The sequence below is a fragment of the Cebidichthys violaceus genome, unplaced genomic scaffold (genome assembly GCF_023349555.1).
Source record: "Cebidichthys violaceus isolate CVI_PGR_0920_01 unplaced genomic scaffold, fCebVio1.0.p SCAF_9, whole genome shotgun sequence".
Taxonomy (NCBI): Eukaryota; Metazoa; Chordata; class Actinopteri; order Perciformes; family Stichaeidae; genus Cebidichthys; species Cebidichthys violaceus.
In genome coordinates, this window is record NW_027176975.1 from 6,995,277 (window position 1) to 7,017,039 (window position 21,763).

General features: G+C 40.8%; 1 protein-coding gene across 2 annotated transcripts; it reads left to right on the forward strand.

Annotated features, from left to right (window-relative positions):
- Window positions 1-1,143: 1,143 nt before the first annotated feature.
- hip1rb (huntingtin interacting protein 1 related b) lies at window positions 1,144-21,294 on the forward strand. 2 transcript variants are annotated; one of them, XM_068703703.1, is made up of 32 exons: window positions 1,144-1,386; window positions 9,127-9,190; window positions 9,742-9,884; window positions 10,287-10,343; window positions 10,555-10,635; window positions 10,767-10,843; window positions 11,065-11,126; window positions 11,693-11,833; window positions 12,002-12,059; window positions 12,390-12,465; window positions 12,683-12,850; window positions 12,963-13,018; window positions 13,127-13,199; window positions 13,801-13,984; window positions 14,077-14,165; window positions 14,266-14,382; window positions 14,474-14,575; window positions 14,776-14,970; window positions 15,798-15,945; window positions 16,064-16,150; window positions 16,260-16,367; window positions 16,607-16,743; window positions 17,494-17,604; window positions 17,716-17,774; window positions 18,041-18,071; window positions 18,201-18,263; window positions 18,403-18,503; window positions 18,663-18,768; window positions 18,929-19,052; window positions 19,139-19,200; window positions 19,747-19,977; window positions 20,081-21,294. In XM_068703703.1, exons 1-32 carry the CDS (start codon window positions 1,306-1,308, stop codon window positions 20,087-20,089), a joined length of 3,201 nt encoding a protein of 1,066 aa, XP_068559804.1. In that variant the 5' UTR covers window positions 1,144-1,305; the 3' UTR covers window positions 20,090-21,294. The 2 variants fall into 2 exon arrangements, with proteins under 2 accessions (XP_068559804.1, XP_068559805.1); XM_068703704.1 differs by lacking the exon at window positions 1,144-1,386 and adding an exon at window positions 4,936-5,049.
- The last annotated feature ends 469 nt before the right edge of the window (window positions 21,295-21,763 follow it).

Sequence of the window (21,763 nt, forward strand, 5' to 3'; positions counted from 1 at the left end):
ATCCTGTCAGTCAGGGCTCCCACTCAGTAATTTATCAATGGATGTGAGTTGGGCCTTGCCGGTTCACAAAAATGTGAAAGAGCCAGTTTAGCCTGCAGGGCAAACACTTCCTTTTGTTCCCTTCTCTGTCCCATCACCTGCATACTTGGGAACAAAACATCATGGTCACAACTCCACCCGGCGCAACAAACGGCAAATTCCAGTCCTACAACATTGAAGAAGTCTGAAATGTCAGAGCCTATAATGTATAAAAGAAACAACTGAAGTGTTAGTTTTCTTATTCCAGTGTCAAACAACAGCACATGAGATGCATGTTGTCCAATTCACATCTTCAATAATTTGCTTTGTATCATTTATTCTTTGAATTGATTTCTTTCTGAAGGTTTGGGCTGAAGCTGTGAAATGATAAAATATGAAGGAAGCAGACAAACAAAAAATCATAGATGTATAAGACTCTTCCATGTCCAAAATATTTTCACACATTTATCTACTTTCATCAGCTTTCTTTCTCCTGTTTCTGTCACTGAATTATCCTGAAAGACTAAAGACATTTTGAACAGTGTTTTTATTCTATTTTATTTTAGAGGATTTGTCACCATTGTTTGCATTATTTTCCTATCCATCTTGGGGGCACAAATACCTGCAACCATATGAGCTGCTGTGCTAAATACAGCCCCAAAACATTCATCTAAACTATTATTGAGTTTGCTTTAATGCCATAACATTATTTGTAGTAGATATGGTAAATAGTACGGTGCTTTATAGTTATGGCCGGGCCCATGTTTCCACGTGTCACGGCAGTCTAATCTGAGCATCATTTCCTGGTTTATTATTTCACAACTACTTGACTGTTATCGTAAAAGCAGATGCAATCTCGGGATTATAAAAAAAATGATAATCCTCATGTGTCGATTTCATTGAGGTGACGTCACTGCATGCAGCTGAGAGAGACGGACAGATGAGCGTGCCTCGTCAAAAAATAACCGTAATACAAAGCACAATATAAAAAGGAAAATGCTGATTCAAAACGCTTATCTGCGATGATGTCGGCGGCAGAAGACATGATGATGATGATGATGATGATGATTTCCTCTACCTAGGGGGAGGATCTATCTACGTAACGCACTCATTGCTCTTCCTTCTTCAGCCGCGATGCAGCATTCGCAATGAAGCCGGAGATGTCCCAGAGAGACTATGGGGTCTAGATAGAAGAACGCACCGCTGATATTTCCATGAGCCTGGACGTTTTTTGTGTCTTAATTTATTTTGTTTCCTTGCTAAAACCGTCATTGTATAAACCAGAGGATGAACAGCATTAGGCATGGGAAATCCAGACGAACTGAGACCAATCTCGGAGCGGAGAGGGAGCATTTTGACAAGCAGCAGGTAAATAATACAGGCTGAGACAGCGGGACTCGTTAATGCTCACTTGCGCTTTATAAAATCCCGCTGTGGCTTCACCTAGCGACTGTTTGTGTGTGTATGTGTATGTGTGTGTGTGTGCGTTGCTCACAGTAAAGGCTACCGCATAGGCCACATTTCCAATTAACACCTTGACTTGAGAATTGAATGTTTGAAATGTGAATTAAAGGGGCAGTTGACCCCAAAAGGCGAAATGCATATATTTCCTCTTACCTGTAGTGCCATTTATTAATGTAGTTTATTTTTTAGTGAGTTGCCGAGTGTTGGAGATATCGGCAGTAGAGACCTCTGCCTTTTCTCCATAATGGGACTATGTGGCACTCGGCTCGTGGTGCTTAAAGCAACAAAAAAATACATTTGAAGTTTATGAGTTTGAGAAACTCAACACCAACGTCTCTGTTCAGAAATCCTGACCTGGGTTCTTAAATATTCCACAGACCTTGTTTTGTAAAATTTTATGTTTTGTACAATTTCATGTTTTATACAATCTAGATTGATACATAGCACTACAGGTAAGAGGGAAAATGTGTATGTTGTGGTGAACTTTTCCTTTAAATGTCTTGAAGGCATCTGTCTACTTGACAAAAAGTAAATTTAGGATTGAAAACCGATCATGTCCATACAGTGCTCTGTATTGTCACAGCATTCAGTCCTCCCTGAAGTCTGTAAATTGTCATCATGCTGATCTAGTCCTTCCTGTTTGACCACCCTTCCTCCCACACAGACATTTGTTTCTCTGTCTTTAACAGCCATGTTGTTGGATATAGCACTTAAATAGCGCTTTAACTTTGAGCTATATTACCCTTGTGGAGTACTTCAGTAAGTCTGATTCCTTTTCCTTTCTGTGTGTGCACTGACGGAATGAGGTCTGTCACATTTTTCATGCAATGACAGGTGCATTGTGGTTTCTGGCAGTTACCTCACTGCAGTCCTTTGCCAAGTAAAGTCATGTATGCTCTTTACCATCGAGATACTTTAATGTAGACAGTATTGTTGACTAAGCACTTTAATCTGTTAAAGTCATGGAGCCCCCCCCCCCCCCCCCCAGTCTCACATGGAAATGTGAGATTCAGACAAGGTTGAGTAACTATACAAACTGTTAAACAGCTGCCTAGGAGTTCAGACTTACAGCACGTTCAGTATTATGATATCTAAAATGGGCTGTGCTTTTGCTCCGCTCGTTTATATTCCTCTGTCAGTGTTTTATTTGCTTGTGAAGCACGTGTAGAGAGGTGGAGCCGAGGTGCTTGGCCCCCTGCTTGTCTTTCATCTGCACACCTTCTTCCTCACAAAATAGCCAGAATAAATCATATGTAACCGTTAAATCGTGTGTGTGTGTGTGTGTGTGTGTGTGTGTGTGTGTGTGTGTGTGTGTGTGTGTGTGTGTGTGTGTGTGTGTGTGTGTGTGTGTGTGTGTGTGTGTGTGTGTGTGTGTTCTTTTACTCAGTCACCTCCCTACTGCATGTTTGTTGCCCGAGTTCACTTGTTAAATGTTGCTGCATATTTGTTGATAAGATCAGCAAATGGCATCAAGCAGGCCCAGTTTTGATCTCAAAACTAAACATTGTTGCCTTACTAAGTTTCATGCTGTGCAAAAAATGTTCAACAAGGTATGTTGTGTGTAAAGGACAAGTGTTTAAAATCCACAGCTTATTCAGAACTGAGTGGAACTAGTTAAATTTGAAGCTTTGGACTGGTTTGTATGAATGACTGTCGGGTGCCACTGCTCAGCTGAATGAATCCACTGGGCAATATGCAAATGAAGTAGGCAGTATGAGGCAGAATCTGATCCCTGATTATTGTACGGCTCTTTACCACCTCCTAATTAGCATTGTACTACAGGTAGTTTGGTGGAGGTGGAGACTCAACTGGTGAACTACTTCCAAAATGTACTGACTAAGCAGTATTGAAATGGCAAGTTGTGAAACTATTTAACCTTGAAATGATCAAAAGGCTGCTGTGTGTAGGTGGGAGCCCCTATAATCCTCTATCATATATATATATATATTTTCCCTTGTCATAGAGTTCCTCAGTATTGCTGATTCATCAAGTGCTCTTACTGAAACCTCACTGTCACTCCTCTGCTGCGTTCTCTCCTCTTCATGTTGACCTCAGTACCAAGGTGAAATGTCTCACACAGCGTCCTGTGTGTTTGTGTGTAGTGTTTGCTTTCCCTCACTCTTGTTGCCTGAGTGAGCGCCCATGAGAGAGGTAAGGGGGATGGGAGTACCAGAGGGCAAAAAACGTAGCTACTGAGTGGGAGTAGAGAGAGAATTAAAAGCATGTTGGTCAGGATTGTTTCACCCTTTTTAATAAAACAAAAAAAAGGCTGATGTGTTAAGTGAAGACTTTGCCCAAAATTATTTAAATTTTCTCTAAAAAAGACTAACATAAAAGTCCTAAACACAATGTAATTAAAATACTGTCTCTATGATATAATATATATCGATGTTTTATGCCCTGGCTCCCATCATGTTATACAGCAAACTCCTAATCATGAACATCATGTGAATCATTATCTAATTAACCAGCCCTGACAACTGGCCAAAAAACTGTCTGGTTGCTAAAGAACCGTTTGTCTTTTGTTGAATATTTTAGTGGATGGAGTGTAAATAATTAACTTATATTAATTAAGACAGAACTTAATAATGGGACACGACTCTATCTGTGCAGTCATTCAGTAGTTATCTTGATTATTGAATCTTTCTTAAGTTCCTCCATCCATGCTGCTTTTGTTAACATATTTCATCAAATGAAAGTGAATTCTCTTCAGTGCAAGTTTGATCATATTTGAACAGTCTTTTATGACAAAATATATATCTTATTTTGCACAAGTGTTCGTATTATAGCTGTTGCCATGTTTGTCTGGGACAGCTATTAGATAAATCGCCAAGTGTGTCCTTTTTTAATCCATTGAACTTAGTAATGGATATGATGTATGAACACAATTTGTTGTTAAATTATAGCAATAAGAGTAGACGGTAAATCTGAGGGATTACAATTTGCAGCACATCAGATGAACGCTACGTGTTTAGGGACGGATGAGCTGTTAAAAGGAGAACAAAACTGGATGTCCTGGATGTGGGTTTCTTTGTTATGATTATTGCCTGTGTTGATGTGGGAGAGGCTGTGCTCGTTTAATTAGAAAAGGGACAAAGAAGTGGTAGGAGCGGAGCAACACAATAAGACAGGAATAAAATGCAAAAGTAACCTTTTTAAAACTATTTGATCTGAGAAATAATATTAAATTGACAAAGCTGTTTTAAAAGCAAAGTGAAAGTTGTGTCATTTTGCGTTTGCTTTATTGAGTCTGTGATTCACGGCTTACACTGATTTGATAAACCGGTCAGGTGAATTGTTAGCATTCCTAATGTAGTGCTTCATCTAGTTATTAGGTGTGAGCTGTGCTAAAGACTGTTTGTGACCTTGTCAGCCAGAGCCCCAGCAGCAGTCTGTTGAATTAAGCTGATAAGGACCTGCAATAAGTGCTCTTGCTTCGGGGCATTATGTCCAGTGAGAAGCAGCTCAGGTGTAGCGCTGATGCTTTGACTTCATTAACTTCATACACTCGGCCACACCAGGATGTCAAAGCACATGGACACACTCCTGAAAGGCAGAGATGACAAGGTAAGGCAGAGACTCCTCAAGGTTGGAGGTATTCGTGTAGCGTGGAGACTGTGGAGTGACCGTAGAGGCTACAGTAATGCTAGCTCGCAATAGACCTCATGGCAGGCCTCAGGGATTAGTCCAGGCTTTCCCTCCCTCTCACTTCTCCTCTCTGCTGGTCGGAGGATTTACTGACGCTTGAACCACATGCAGCACTAACTCGTTGGCCTGTCGACAGCATGTCTGGTGCGCTTGGACCAAATTGCTCCGTTAGTAAAAAGTTGGGATTTCGTCTGACCATTTGACCATGGCTTTCAGGAAACGGTGTCTGTGTTTGTGTAAGTGTGTGACCTGGGTGTAGGTTGACCAAAGGCTTGATAGTGAGACTTGTATCATGTGTAGTTGCAGAGCTTTTCTCAGTTATAATGAAAAAATACAGTAAAATAAGAAGTAGTTTCATTTGTAGGCAATTAAACAAAGGCGACTAGTAATTACAGCTGTAACGATTAGTTGATTTATCGATCGGATAAAACATTTGATGATGTCACCTTGATCTCCAAGAAATGATGATGTTCCATAGACCAAAGGGTTAATCAAGAAAATAACATGCAGATTAATCGATTATCAATAATCATTAATTGCAGCACTTCTAGTAATTGAAGGGGTGCTACTGTAGTTTTGAACCACAGCCTATTACTTCCCCAGTAGCCTTGAGCAAGGGAAGGTAAGGGTATGTACACTGCAGTGCTCCAGTGAGTGACACTGAATTCTATATTTTTTTTTTTTCCCCAAAAAGCTGCAATACAGCCCACTACCTGGTGGTCTTGTGCTAATTATGACCATTAACTGTATTTGGTCCCCCTCCATCTCTTGTTCTGCATTCCGTGTCCTTCTCCTTTTTGTCCCCTAGGGCTTGGCATCAATTCAGTATGATAATTTATCATCTTTCTATGGAATCGTATTGTGATGAAGTCTTTTATCGAGATATTGTGATACACAATTACCATGTCTACATTGATTATAACAAGCACATACTAACTCAAATTTATCAGAAAATATCATTATTTTTGCACTAAAGTTCTTAATTATTTTAGGAAATACTCATAAAAACTATTTATGTATTGAATTACCAGAAAACATGCTATATCGTGATATATATCGTAGTCGAGATATGAAATGACCTATATCGGGGTAGAAGATTTTGGCCCTGTCGCCCAGCCCTACCGTCCCTACCGTCCCTACCGTCCCTACCGTCCCTACCGTCCCTATCGTCCCTACCGTCCCTTCCCTCGCTCTCTCGCTGCTCTCTGACTGACAGCAATTCTGAATGTACTATCAGAGTCTCCCCGCAGCCTCCCTGCTCAGCAGCCATCTGTTGAGACCTCAGTGCCAGGCTCTGTGTGCCAGAGCCCGGCCCCCATCCAACCCAATCTTCTGCCCCAGCTGTCGGCCTTCCTCCCCCAACAGACCCCTCATTGTCACACGGGCCTCCACGCTAGCCCACTGCACTTGCCCTGTGTAAACGACGGGGTGGCAGTTCATTTGCGTCAGAAGCAGTCCACCCCTCTCTCACTCTGAACGCCACAGTAGCCCCTCTGTGCTTTGTTATGTGACCATGTATGTTTTGGTGGTTCTGTGTGTGTGGATTGGGGGAGGGTCGACTCCCATGGTTTTGTAATGTATTAAAGAGGCTTTTATAGGGTTGGTGGGATTAGGGACGTCTGCCACTGATATGTTATTATGTTTCAAACAAAGATGTGACATGGATTTCTAAGCTTGTGTTTGGGGGTAAGACCAAAGAACCAGAGTCTTATGCTGTCATGTGCTGGTATGTGCAACTTCTACTACATGCTCTGGTTACACACTCATGTTTCAGTAGTGGTTTTATCCGGGAAGATACTTTTTTTTTGAAGAGAGGTCGAGATTGAAGATGCTTCTGCTTTAATGCTTGAACTGTATTTTGGATTAGTCTCTTATGTAATACTGTGATACGGTGAAGCTGGCTTGCCAGCATCATGGAGATTATATGCGTCTCAATGGATGTGTTAAAAGGACACAGTCCACATAGACAAGTAGATGTGAATTTGTATTACATTTCTGACTGTTTTTCCTATTTTGGTGCAAATTGTTAAGGATTTGACTGAGGTCCATAAATACTAAAATTATTATATTTTATAATAGAGAGGGAGAGTTATTTAAAAAATAATGTGTATTTTCCCAGTTGTTTCCCTGCAGGTTTTAACAAAGACTAGCAGTTGTAGTTGATTGCAACACCTCAGTGTAGATGTTCTTATTAAACAAAACACAGCAATGAATTGTGACTTAAGGCGGGGACTGCCGCACAGTTTTTAAGCCTGATTTAGCTTTGGGTGTTGTCACAGTAGTCCAGGATAATTGTTAATGGTGTTAAGCATCATGGATATTTATGTAATTTTTATGTGCAAGTATGTCAATGTTTCAAATCTCTCTTGTAGGATCCCAAAAGGCAACATCATAGTCAGGAGTGTTTTGATTTTATAAGAGATAGTGGTTCTACATGTTCAACACCTGCTGTACAGTTGGGCTCAAATGACTAGACAATCCAAATTTAATTTAAAAGCCAGGAAGGAAGGTGAGAGATGAATATTAACATCCCTCAGTGATACATTTTCCCCGAACCACAAAATAACTATTTTTAAAATACTTTTCAAAGGTCTTCATGGAAATGCAGTTCTAACTGTGGAACTCCCTGCACATCGTACAGCCCACTGTGTAGGACTTTCTCCATCTTTTGACTACATCTTGTTCATGCTTTCTCTTTGCAAATCACAGCCCTAAGCACAGCTGCTGTAAGCCATTATCGGTTTCATGGTTATTTCAGCATCAAGATACTGTGAAGAAATGCATTCTTTGGCTCTGAGCAGGACAGTCTTTGTTTTCAGAGTTGTGCAGCAAAGCAAGAAACGATGCGTGTGCATCAAGGAAGAAATAAGATACAGAAACTGTGCAAATGTCTTTGCTCAGTTGCTCTATTCAGTTTTTTCTTGGTGTCTTATAATTGAAAAACCTTGTAAATCATTTGGCATTGAAAGTGGTCCATGAAAGAATATCATGTACACTTGTGCTCAAGAGGGATTTATGACTATCAAATTAATTTGCAGATTAGATTGTTTCTAAAAATGATGTGCTAATTAAACAAAGATCGTTACAAATATGGTTACTCTCTAAGCTATAATTACATTGGCACAAAAGGGGGATGGCCATGAAGGGCACCCTGGCGTAACCTGACCACACCAGGAAATTATCATATTTCTTTTGTATCTGAGGTTCATTGAAATAAGTAAATGTCTATGGGGACACGCATCCAAAGTGCGGAGATCCTGTGTGTGTGTGTGTGTGTGTGTGTGTGTGTGTGTGTGTGTGTGTGTGTGTGCGTGTGCGTGCGTGCGTGTGTTGTTTTTTTGTCTTTCCCTTCCTGCTCCTTTTCTGCGACACTTGTTTTACCTGCTGGACAGGTTGCAGAGCAGCTTGTGTGCTCTGTGGTTCTGGTGACACTCAGGCTCTCATTATCAGGCGGATAGTATGTGATGTTATCTTTTCGATGCATGGTTTGTTTTCTCTGACCTGACCTCCCATAGATGCATAAAGCGTAACATCACACACATTCAGTTTGTTGACATTACAGGTAGGTAGCTGCATTAGATATGGAAAAACAATCATCAAGATGTTCATGATATAGCACCAGTAATGAAACAAATGGAATCTGCATGACTTTTCTGTGCCAATCTTTTTACTTTAAGTCTAAGCTTAGCATCAATCTAGCTGCTAGTTCATCCTGAATTGCTAACTGAGTTTTTGGTCAGTTAAAATCAGGCTAACCATAAGGTGAGAGTCAAAAGTCCTTCTGTGTGTACACAGTGCAGAGTCATTGTTTCTCTGATTCATTCCTGTCACTGCAGCCCAGCCTGTTATCATTTGTTTGCCTCCAAGTCTTTATTTAACTTCTCATGACTTATGTATTTGTCGTTACGTCTATTGTAAGCCCTACATTTGATGGTTGTGTGGGTGGAGAAGCAAGCCGTACAAGATCCAAAATTAACTCCTCTCCTCTCCTTTCAGCTGAGCAGCATCAGCAAGGCCATCAACTCCTCTGAGATGCCTGTGAAGGAGAAACATGCACGACGTATCCTTAAAAAGAAAAATTAAATCTCATTTCAAATGAACATCAAGAGAGTTTTACTGTTCTGTTTATATCACAACTTGTCAGGTCATTTATTTGTAAGACATTCATATCCTATTAGTGTCTCTTTTTGTTGTCATTGTTAACCTTCATTGAGGGAAATGTGTCGGCACAGTTAACATGTATTATTTAGTCATCATGAAACAGCATTTTGGGAGAATGTTTATTCAGTAATTTTATGTATTTCCTGTTTGAACGGAATATTATGATGGGATGTAACAAAAGAAGGCACAATTCAGAGGTGTAAACCATTACGACACTACAGGCAGCTCAAATCTGTGATGGCACACAAAGGGGTTACCATTAAGAATATGTATGTATCCAAGGAGGATAAAGTAATGGGACATGGATAGAGAAATACAAATGGTCTCCTAAGATTTTTTCTAAAAAGGTGTATATCATGGAAACTAGCGATCAGGAATATTTTCTTTTCGTTGTGAGATTGTGTGGGAGTGGCACATGTTGTACGTGCTTCCTTAACAACATGACAACAGGAATCATCCTGGGGACTCACAGGGAGAAGGGAGCCTACACCTTCTGGTCCTACGCTCTGGGCTTCCCTCTGGCCAGCAGCTCCATCCTCAGCTGGAAGTTCTGCCATGTACTGCACAAAGTCCTGCGGGATGGACACCGCAATGTACGGCAACAAGTTACCCCTCTCTTACTGCCTCTTACTATCTGGTACACCAGGGAGATGTTAAAAGAGCAGATTTGTTGAGTGATCAAAGACTGTTGCAGCATCATGAGTTCAACATAAAGCCTGGAAAAATAGTTAAACATAAAGCATTTGTTAGTGTGATGAAATGTAGAAAAAAAAACTCCATAATGTCATTAATTAGATTACTTAATGTTATCTTTAACTTGTGTATATATATCTTTTTAAATATTGACTTTCTTCCTTATTCTATTATTTCTGGTAATAGCATCTGAAATGGTTCACTTTTAAAGTGTAAACTAAGGCCTTGTCCGAAAGGCATACGCCTAACATTAATTTTAACGTAATGACAAGAGTTGTTCATTCAAGCTGTCACCTTCACAGGTTTTACAAGACTGTATGAGGCATCACAGCTCTCTGGTTGAAATTGGGAGACTATGGGTGAGTCCTTGCAGCTTCTTTATTACATATTTTCCTTAAATGATTTCAAAAGAATGCAATGCGAGAAATATACATTTATGGTTAACTGGATTTCCTGTAAAGCCTGAAATAGTCTCCCTCCAGGTAGACAAAAGGCTTCAACTGGACAAGATGGATAGAATATATTTATGAATATTATTTTTGCTTTATTCTTGCCCGCCTGCATTTCCAGAGCAACCTCCATGACAAATATGGACAGCTGGTGGTTCTGTATACCAAGCTGCTCTGCACAAAAATGGAGTTTCATGTGAAGGTAAGAGCATTCTCCGTCGTATGTCACACCACACGGTAGATGATACACCTAATGGATGACTCAGCAAAATGATATGAATTCACACAGTGAATTGGAATAGACACTAAACCTCCAACAATGCACCTCTGCAGCATTCAGAAATCCCAGCGAACCTGGAAGCCACCGATGAAGTCCTGGAGCGCACTGCAGGAACCGACGTTAACAATGTGTGAGTTTCCAAATACTGCAAGAAGTGACTTTATTTAATTATCTGTTTGGCCTTAAACCTGCAGTTATAATCAGCAGTCATAAGCTGCTGCCAGCCAAACTAGCAAAAAAACAACAAAAATGGACAAGCCCTGCTGCTCGTTTACTTCCACAGGGTCACATCATTGTTTCTCAGTGGGGCCTCTTTTCTGTCTAACGGAGGTATCAACTTCTCTCCTGCAGGTTCCAGCTCACAGTGGAGGTGTTTGATTACTTGGACGCAGAGCTGAGGCTGGCCGAGACAGGTGAAAAAAAACAACCTCCCACCTCTCACCCCATCCTATTCTTCCAAGGAAGAGAAACTTGAGCTACAGTAGAGGGCTGCAGCCTGCTGACATTATCTATTTATGTTCAAAAGCCAAGGGCCCTTTGAAGAATAGCTTATTGTGAGCAACTCCTGTCCTGCCTGTTTTCCCATAGACTGTAGTCCATTTTTTTAGAAAGTGATTTTAATCACTTGGTCCAGTTTTAACTAATGTTCAAGGAAATGCCTTCAATTAGAGAACATTAAGTTGATTTCCTCCAGTGCAACTGCAATTGTATGCTCCTCCCATGCCTGCAGGGTGGGGCCCAGGATCATGTCTTGAACACCATAAACAAATTTTGCAGTTGTACTGTGAAAGAAGTGTACTTGTACTCTGAAGGACAACAAGACACTAAAATTAACTAGAGAATACGATACAGCATCTAAAAGCGTTGTGCAGCACAGATATTAAAATAGGAAAAGCGCACACAACAAAATGTTTGGTGTGACAGTCAAAAGTGATTCTTAACATTCACTATTTGCTCTTGTCTGTTATCTCTTTCCTAGTGATCCGACAGCTCAACACATCCATCGCCATCTCCACTCTCACATCAGGCCAGTGTCGGCTTTCTCCACTCATTCAAGTTATCCAGGACTGTAGTCACCTCTACCACTACACCGTCAAGCTGCTATTCAAGCTGCACGCCTGTAAGAACAATTATTACTCCCTCTTAGCCTATAAATTCTGGGATAAATTTGTTAAATGTTCTCTATCAACAAAATAAAGCAAGTCAATTATGGCTGTAATTCAAGCTGATGCCTTGAAATTATGTACATGTTTTAAAGCATGAGAACGTTGTACGATGTGGATTTCAGGTCTCCCCGCTGACACCTTACAAGGACACCGTGATCGTTTCCATGACCAGTTCCACAGGTAGGACATCCACGGCATCAGGCTACAAGTGAATGAGAGTGGCTGCATCAAAGCGGACAGTGTCATTCTTTTACCAAAGGAAGTGTGCAACATAATCCTGCCTCACCCAGCAGTGCCTATGCAAATGTCCACATGCACTGACTCCCATCTCCCGGCCTTTGTGGTGTGTCAGATGGTGTCACGGTCACAAACGCATATACTGTATAGTTTTGCTGCTGAGTTCAGAGAGGATGGCACAGTTTGCCATACCCGCCAACTGTGTTTATAACCCTTTGTATAACACATGAAAGCCATCTAATAAGTCTAAAAAATGTGTCGCTTGTTCCACAGCCTTAAGACCTTCTTCAATAAAACCAGAGACATGCTGTACTTCAAGAGGCTGATCCAGATCCCCAAGCTGCCTGATGTAAGAGTTCAGAGGGATAGGGAGAGATGGGATGACTTCAGTGCTGAGTCACAGCCTCTATCTTGGATGTCAATGACCTCACTACTGCTAGCTACAAACTGGGGAAATGTGCTCATTATTTACGTAGACGGCTGTGATCTGTTGAAGCTTGCCATGAAGGTTTTCTCATAGACGACCATAAATGCAACAGCAACCTTTTTGTCTGTCTCCTTGTCAGTCCCCACCTAACTTCCTGCATGCAGCCTCACTGGCTAAGCATGTAAAGCCAGTGGTGGTCATCCCTGATGAATACGAACCAGAGCAACAAGAGGACGACGACGATGATCCCGAGCCGCTCATCGAGGTCAGCAAAGTCTCAACATCCAGCATGCAGGCACAGCCACAGGTATGGCACACAGGTCACTTATGCATACAGTCACTTGCACTCATACAATAGTAAGATGACGCTGTGTTTGCTTTTTTCACTTATTAATTATCACTATTTCACTTTTTCTCAGCAATTGGATATATTTGATCAGACGTTTGGACCTCCAAATGGAGGCTTCGATGACCGGTGAGCCAGGGTGTTTTTAACTGTAGCCTGTGATCGCCAATCAGACTATTTGATTTTAGTATGCAGTCTGTGCCGGCACATTATGATTGTGTGTTTTCTGTTTGGCAGGGAACTCCAGATTGAGAGCCAGAAGCAGGACATTGAGTTGTTGAGAGCAGAGCTGGAGAAAGTCAAAGCAGAGGTAAGGACTGTTGGCACTGAATCACCTGTTTCAGGCTTCTTTTACTGTATGCGCATAGAAGGGGTGTGGTTGTGAAAGGCATTATTATCTACGTGCAAAGGAATCTGGGTCATGTGTTGGGTGGAAGCAAATGTTGCTCCTGACATGTGGAATGTGGCAAGTAGCCTCTGAACGAGACAGCGGTGTCCAGTTGAGATTTTTGACGTCACGAATTCCAGCTTGCAAGCTGTTTTGCCTTTTTTTTTTTGGCATGTCATCCCTTTTCTCTCCGCTGTGTATCATGTATGTTTTTTTTCTATAGGCCCTTTTTACAGCAGCCATTTTCACATGTCATTGCAGAGTAAAGCATTGGTGTGATCAATAACATTAATTATGGCCCTGTGGTATTGTGCAAGCTGGCTCACTGGAATGGCTGTGACACACTAAATAGAATGGGACCATGATATATTTGATAAATTACACCTATGCAGACGAGCTGGTGGTGTTATAAATGCATCTTGTAAGATGAAAATGTCATGTTGAATATTGAACAAGATTTTAATTTGTACTGATACCAGTAGAATTTTCCTAAAATGAAGATCTGTCTTTTCCCCTCCTGAAGGCTCAGCGTTACATCACACAGCTGAAATCCCAAATCAACAGTTTGGAGGCAGAACTGGAAGAACAGCGTGCACAGAAGCAACGTGCTCTTGTGGAAAATGAACAACTGCGCATGGAGCTGGAGGCTACGCGTCGCCGAAACGCAGAACATGAGAGCACACAGGCCGTCTTCATTGAAGCAGAAAGTAAAACATAGAGTGAATACTGTCTCTCATATACACGGGCAAAATGTGGTCAAGTGCATGTGATAATGCTGTCATCCGTCTTTGCTGTGCAGACAGAGCGCAGGCCACTGAGCAGCGGTACAATAAGCTGAAGGAAAAGCACACAGAGCTGGTGTCCAGCCATGCCGAACTACTTCGGAAGGTACAGAAAGACTGCAGACCAGTCCTCGGCTGTTTGTTTTTAATTAGATATCACCACCTGGCTGTGTGTGTTAACACTAAATGTGTTAATGTGCCGACAGAGTGCAGACACTGTGAAGATGCTATCGGCAACCCAGCAGACCCAGGAAGAGGTGGAGAGGACCAAACAGCAGCTGTCGTTTGAGGTTGATCGAATAAAACAGGAAGCTGACATGAAGGTTGGTGTTTTTTCTTTACAAGAACATGGACGTTTTCAGTGCAGTGCTAATGTCGATGGGTTTAAATAATGCTGTTTTATTGTCACTGTAGCTGGAAGAGCAGAAGTTTGAAATGGAGAAGCTGAAGAGAGAGGTGGAGGAGAAGATGGCAGAAGTGATGCGCATCAAGGGGACTCTGCAGAACAGCGAGATGGTGTGAAGTGTTCACCTGTAACGTTAAAATACAGCCACCACCTCGATGATGTTTAGTTAATTCACCACCATTTAGTATTTAGAGTTGTTCTGTGTTTGGAGGCTTGAGGCATGTCACACATTTTTCGGATGGGCTTTCCTTCCGACACTCAAGGCCATCTGCCTCTTCTGGCTTCCCTCATCGCTCTCTCCCTTTGCCAGACGTCAATGCAAATGAACAGCTCACTGACGGCTCTGCAGGCGGAGAAGGAGCGTCTGATGCGATCTGTGAGTGAGAAGGAGGCGGAGCTGTCGTCACTGCGGCAGACTGCACAGGTGCAGCAGTCGTCACTTCAGACGGAGCGAGAGAGGAGCAGCAGGGAGCTGGGAGAGCTGCAGGGCAAACTGCAGGAGAAGGTCAGTCAGGACGGTCGAGCCGAGCTCAGCAGTGTGAACCGCAGACAAGTCTCCACTTCTTCTTCCTCCTTACTTATTCCCCAGAATGACTGTATATATTTGTACAGTGGCTGTATTTACATGAATTGCAGTATTATAAAAGTGACATTAAAATAATACTCACAAGTTTTTCCCATTTTAGTTAAGTTATTGGCATGCAGTTTAGACTTGTACTGTATGGTATAAACCTATCAAACTATGACTCAGTTTTTAAAGTATTTAAAAAATATGCTGTGACAAAGATTGGCGTCCAAGCTGGTTGATGACACATTTCTTCTATATTACTCTCTGATAATGAATAGAGGAAAAGGCTTGAAGCACAGTTTTGGCTTGTTTCATACAAAGATGGCCACGAGGGAAGTCTATACCATGGCAACAGTATGAAGGAAAGACGAGGACTGATCGATCAGGCTACGCTTTGTGGAGTACATAAACATGACAATGAACAGAATAGCTACTCACTAAGGACACCGGCTTCATTTGATCATTTTAGTACAGTAACGGTAAATCTTGTTGTTGATGAAACTGTAATATAGATATCAAGATTGGCTGTCATGAGATGTTCTGATACAAAAATTAACGATCTAGTTTATGTGTGTCAGTATATTTCTCTTGTCAACATGTATTAAACCATACATGTATGCATGGTCTTTTGTGTGTGTGTGTGTGTGTGTGTGTGTGTGTGTGTGTGTGTGTGTGTGTGTGTGTGTGTGTGTGTGTGTGTGTGTGTGTGTGTGTGTGTGTGTGTGTGTGTGTGTGTGTGTGTGTGTGTGTGCGTGCGCATGTAGACGAGTCTGGAGGAGCAGCTTAACCAGAAGCTTCTGGAGGAGCAGTTTTCTCTGCTGCAGGGTACCATCACAGAGGCTGAGAACATCATCCAAGATGCTGTTGCAAAACTGGATGATCCCCTTCATATACGCTGCACCAGCTCTCCAGGTCAGACCCCTGTTCTATTATTTCAGCGGACATAAACTGAAAAGATTAACAGCAAAGTGACTTTAACAAATCTTATGTTTGTTTGTTTTTCAATCTTCTATTTGTACTTCAAACACAGATTACCTTGTAAGTCGGGCAGAGGCCGCGTTGGGCTCCGTTGACAAAGTGAAAAAGGGCCATGCAGATTATCTGAGTAACATGGGGGGTGAGTTTTCTGTGCTTCTGATTCAACATGATCCTGCTGACCTCATGACCGTTTGTGGCAGGTTTGTTGATGTGGCATACTGCTCTCTTACTGTTTGCTCTTGTAACAGATGCTGGAGGGCTACTGAGGGCCCTGACCCAGTTCTCCCACTTGGCTGCAGATACAATCATTAATGGCAGCGCAACTGCACACATGGCACCCACAGACCATGCAGACCGTAAGGAATATCTGAATTACATCATTGGCATTATATTAGTTGTATTAGTATTTATTACCCACACCATTCATTCCATTGTAAAGCTAAATCTCCGTCATAAATATTCATATTTCCAGTTTTGATTTCAATCCTCAGCTTTAGTGCTTTAAGCTGAATTTGAAGAGTGAGTTTAAGTGTCAGTGTAAAGACAACACAGCATTATGTCGGATAGCTGATCACTGCCCTTTTACACCTAACAGGACTGACAGAGAACTGCCGAGGCTGTGCCACTCAGAGTATGCTGTTCTTCAAGGACCTGAAGTCCAAGACCACCCTCCAAAGGGCAGACCCGGCCTCCATTCGAGTGATTGTTCAAAAGATCCTTCACTTGGGTCAGGTGAGAGACACTAACACAGAATATCTGTATTCATTTTTTATTAAATATTACTACCAGTAATTGCCAGTGCCTTTGCTGTCGTTACGATAAGGAGACCCAGGTTCACAATATGAGATGTGAATAACAGTTCTGCAAAGAAGTATGTTCTTTAAATGAGTACACTTTTCTGACACAGTTTGCCGCTTGCAGATGATTAATGTCCCTGCAAACAAAGAGACATCATGCTGCTTATTTAGCATTTATTAAGCATTCCTACCACTACTTGTTTCTGGGACAGTGAGGTGAACACGACTCCCACAGCTGAAAAGTTGGTCTCACATTGATTTAAAGTGGAGATGCACTCTCAATTTAACCACTTTATTCTTTGCTTTCATGGAGGCCAAAATAAATCGCTGGATCGCTTTGACTCAATGTCAGGGGGTGTTTGGATTACTGATACATTAACTATTTTAGATTCCCTCTACAAAAATACGAAATTCATAGGAAGCATCTCCAACTAATTCCTGCATTATGAACACTGTAAATGCATCAGTGTGTTCTAATGCAGTGTTTGGATGTGGATATATAGTTTGTGGTCTTTTTTTACATATTATGTTATATTACATACACATTTTATGATTTGTTTGGATATCAAATCATATTTCTGGTTCAAGACTTGTTAACATTTCCCCCCGTTTTAAGTCCTTTCTATTAGTGCTCACTTGTATTTTTCTTTGTCATTACTAATCATTTTTCTCTAATTATATCTAGGAGCTGCGACCAAAAGGCATGGACGTTCGTCAGGATGAGCTAGGAGATCTGGTCGATAAGGAAATGGCTGCAACACAGGCAGCTATTGAGGAGGCAGTCCGCAGGATTGATGTAAGTAATATAAAACTTACTTTAAGATGTGCTAATATTATCTGTAAGGAATTTACGTTGTGCAGTGTATCTATTGTAACTAATAAATGTCATGAATGGTTTTGTATTCAGGAAATGATGGATCAGGCACGAAAGGACACATCAGGAGTAAAACTGGAGGTCAATGAAAGGTTTGTTTATTTTTGGGACTTCAAACAGCAACTTGTAACAAGATTGATCATCTGTTAAAGTCTAATTGATATTAGACTGGTGGGTACAGTTAGTCTTTCAGATTTTAAAATCTCACATCAGACTAATAATTGTTTGCTGAGCACAATACCCAAATGCATCCTGTGTTTGTTGCCATTCTTACCCTTTTGTCATTCTTCAATGAATGTTAACTGAGGAAAAAACTATGAATCACTATGTACACTCACTATTTCACTCTTTATTACAGAATCCTCAACAGCTGCACAGACCTGATGAAGGTACTGTAGTTTTATGGATTTCAACTAATATACTGTATGTTCTGTACTGCCATATTCTACCCTGCATATATCCTGTTTTTAATTATCGTCCTAATTTCTTGGTTCTTCTTTATCATCCACTCTTCGTAGGCCATCCGCTTGCTGATCATATCATCTACAGACTTGCAGAAGGAGATTGTCGAGGGTGGGAGGGTGAGTCACACTGTTCTAATTTTGAATCCACTTGGTTTTGTTTGAGTTCAACAGCTTTTGTTTCAAACCGGGAGCTGCTCTGTTCCATTCAGAAAAACAACAAATGGGCACTAATGCTATTTTTGTTTGGCTTGTTCAGGGTGCAGCAAGCATTAAGGAGTTCTACGCCAGAAACTCTCGCTGGACTGAGGGGCTAATCTCTGCTGCCAAGGCTGTGGGATGGGGAGCCACAGAGATGGTGTAAGTCTTACAGGACATTGCGTCTTGTTTTGCAAAGTGCATGTGCCATTATAAGAAAAAGATTATTGCAGCTGCCAGAGCTAGTTTTTCAAGGCACATTGCTAGAAATATTACGTTGCACCTCAGACACAGTAAACATATTTACCTGATCCCTCACAGGGAGTCTGCTGATAAGGTGGTGCTGCACACAGGCAAATACGAAGAGTTGATTGTCTGCTCCCACGAAATCGCTGCCAGCACAGCACAGCTGGTTGCTGCCTCAAAGGTAATAGTCTGATGATTTCTAAGAGAAATACAATGATGAAACCTTTGAGATACTGTATTATTGTGGAAATAAACTACATTGTATTATGCTAGTGAGTTTGTTGGATTAGTGTCTAAATTGTGTCATCTGGGCTCACTCAAGCGCTCTCCTCTGCACTCAGGTTAAGGCAGAACGCAACAGTAAGAGGCTTACAGTTCTCCAGCAGGCTTCTCGCCATGTGAATGAAATGGCAGCTAATGTGGTGGCCTCAACGAGGACGGGAAAGGAGCACCTGGAGGATAAAGGTGAGTACAAGTTGATCTGTGCACTAGGTCATTGTGGACTCTGATGAGCATCTGTCTAATAATTCTTAAACACTTTTCATATGCAGAAACCATGGACTTCTCTGGGATGTCCGTCATCAAGTTGAGAAAAGAAGAAATGGAGTCACAGGTAAGACATGGTCACGGAACTACGAGGGGTTTTAAAGAGTGATTGCTAAAGGCCGGAAGTGCATGTCTCTTACTTTTGATATTTGTCAGCCACTGAAAACATCCACTCCTCTTTATAGTTAAATTGATTTTAAATGTAAGTTTGTAAGTCTAAACGCATCATCTAAAACACAGGTCATATCATATATCTTTGATCTTTACTTAAAGATATTGAGTTCAGAAAGATAATTTTTTGCAGTGTGATGCTAAGATCAATTTCCTTGTCAGTTGTGATTTAAAAGCTTTGCAATCTTATTGAAAACTGGACCAATTCCAATTAATATATTCAGCCGTACATGCATTCAAAGAAAACACTACACAACACTGACAGATTAAATGCAAGCACAGGATATAATACTATAATGACCTGGGTTATTTTCCCATTTCACATAAATGAGCTTGACAACTGATTTTACATGGAAGTCATTAAATGAACCTCATTTGAACTAAATATAGCAGAAACTTTTTTTAAACATAGATAACCCCCTGGTTATTTCCTGCCCCTCAGGTGAAGGTGCTGGAATTAGAAAGTCAGTTGGAGAATGAGCGTCTGCGTTTGGGCGAGCTGAGGAAGAAGCATTATGAGGTGGTCGGAGTTCCTTCAGAGCAGGTTTCTGAGGGGAACGGTGAAACCACCTTGCTGGACCAACCTGCCTCCATGTCACCAAAACTCAGCAAGCCTGCTCTCTCCAAGAAACCTGCTTTGGCCCAGAAACCCAACGTACCACCAAAAACCACGGTAAGGGATGTGAAGAAAAGGCTGCGTGTTGCATGTGATAAAATATGATGGACTTTTTGATAAATCCAATATTTGTTTGTCTCTTTTCTTCTGTATGTTACAGTTTAAGTAATGCCTGAGAAGATGAGGAAAACTCTCCACTAGTGGATGGTTGGATTGACCAGATTCACCATGTTAAGAACATATGGTTCCTTTAAGTTGCATGCTGACAATCCTCTGCCTCATTCTGCATTTCACCGTTTTCCCTTTTTTTCTTACTTGCTTTTTTGTTTTTGTTTTTTGCCAAAATGGACCAGAAGCCAGATTTTTGACCTTTGATGCCTGTTAGGATTATGCTGTCTTTACCCCCTTTTTAAAAAGGACACATGCACATGCTGTTCAGACAGAACCCTTTTTAATTTAGTATTGGGCATCAAGAATAAAAAGGTTCATATTTTAATTTTAGGCTGTGTGAAAGTATTTTTTTTTTTTTTTTTGCATCACAACCGTTTTAGATGATTAAGTACTACTGCTGCTTTTAGAATAGAAACCTTGATAATAACCACAAATCGACCGCATATCTTGTAGTTTGTATGTTAGTTTTCATCATGCTTTGGACAATCTTTTGCACACTATTTTGAATGTTCATCACTGAGCACATCACATTTTTCTTTATGTACACTCTATGCTATTTATGTTGTGGTGGGAGGTAATGGAAACCTGCGAATCACATCATGTCCATGTTGCTGCAAAAGTTTTACATACCTCTGGCTTTGCCTTCATGATAGACAGTTTTCCTTTTATGTGCAAAACAGCTTTCTTTCTCAACGGTACACGATTGTCTCAGAGGCCTTGGAATGTACTATATTAATGCATTGAATCATACCTGTAAAGACATACAGTCTGTATAGGACTGTGCCACTCGCACTAAGTATAATTTATATCTACAACTCATCTCTTGAATGTCCCTTTATTATAGGAGAACCTGGATATTATGTTGAAGCATATAGATATATCTATAGATATGACTTAATGCTTGCACACAAATATCGGCTGTAGGTGTCTTTTCAATGTCAATTTCTTCTTTTCGGCTGAATGAAGATTTAGGGTTAGTTATTGTACAATATGAAAGTTCACGGTCAAGCTCTCTTTGCCTTTAGTAGCCTTTCATACAGGGTCTTAAAAATGCATTTATCTTAATTTTCTTTCCTTTCCTCTGTACGAAATATCTTTATACACTCAGATCTATTAATATATTTTAGTAAAGATAATAGTGGTTTCACCTTGTAAGAAGTGTAAATGTCAAACAGATGAACAATAAATGTTTAATTTAGTGTCTCTTTGTGTTACTTGGTCTCTTATTAAGCTTTTGTAGGTCTTATTTGTTCAACAATTTTGATCGACATCACAAAAAGCACATTCAAGACACAAAGACTATTAAATCACTGTCTAAATATTAGATATTGGCAAGGTTAGTTGCTAAAAATGAATTAAGTGAACATTGCATACATACTTTCTTCTCATATTCCTAACAACAAACTCACCCACCTTTTTTTGTTAATGCAAAATAGAAAAATTACACATGCATACTATACAAATATTGAATAGTTTTTGTCTAAAATGTAATGTTGTATTAATTGCTTATTACAGGCTTCCTGTACCTCAAGTGCTCATAGTGGTGGGATATTTTAAAAGCTGCCTGATGTGCATAGAAGGTCAAAGCATGCGCACAAGGACTTTGAGTCAACGTGGAGGTACGGCTGCTGCCTTCAGGAGCGATTGTAAATATGAGATTTCCTCAAACACG

Excerpts from the sequence above, each read along its gene's own strand:
- hip1rb (XM_068703703.1), top strand. The coding sequence starts at position 1,306 with ATGAACAGCATTAGGCATGGGAAATCCAGACGAACTGAGACCAATCTC. Across the intron at positions 14,166-14,265 it reads ATGCCGAACTACTTCGGAAG|AGTGCAGACACTGTGAAGAT; the intron begins GTACAGAAAGAC and ends ATGTGCCGACAG. Across the intron at positions 19,053-19,138 it reads GGAGCACCTGGAGGATAAAG|AAACCATGGACTTCTCTGGG; the intron begins GTGAGTACAAGT and ends TTTCATATGCAG.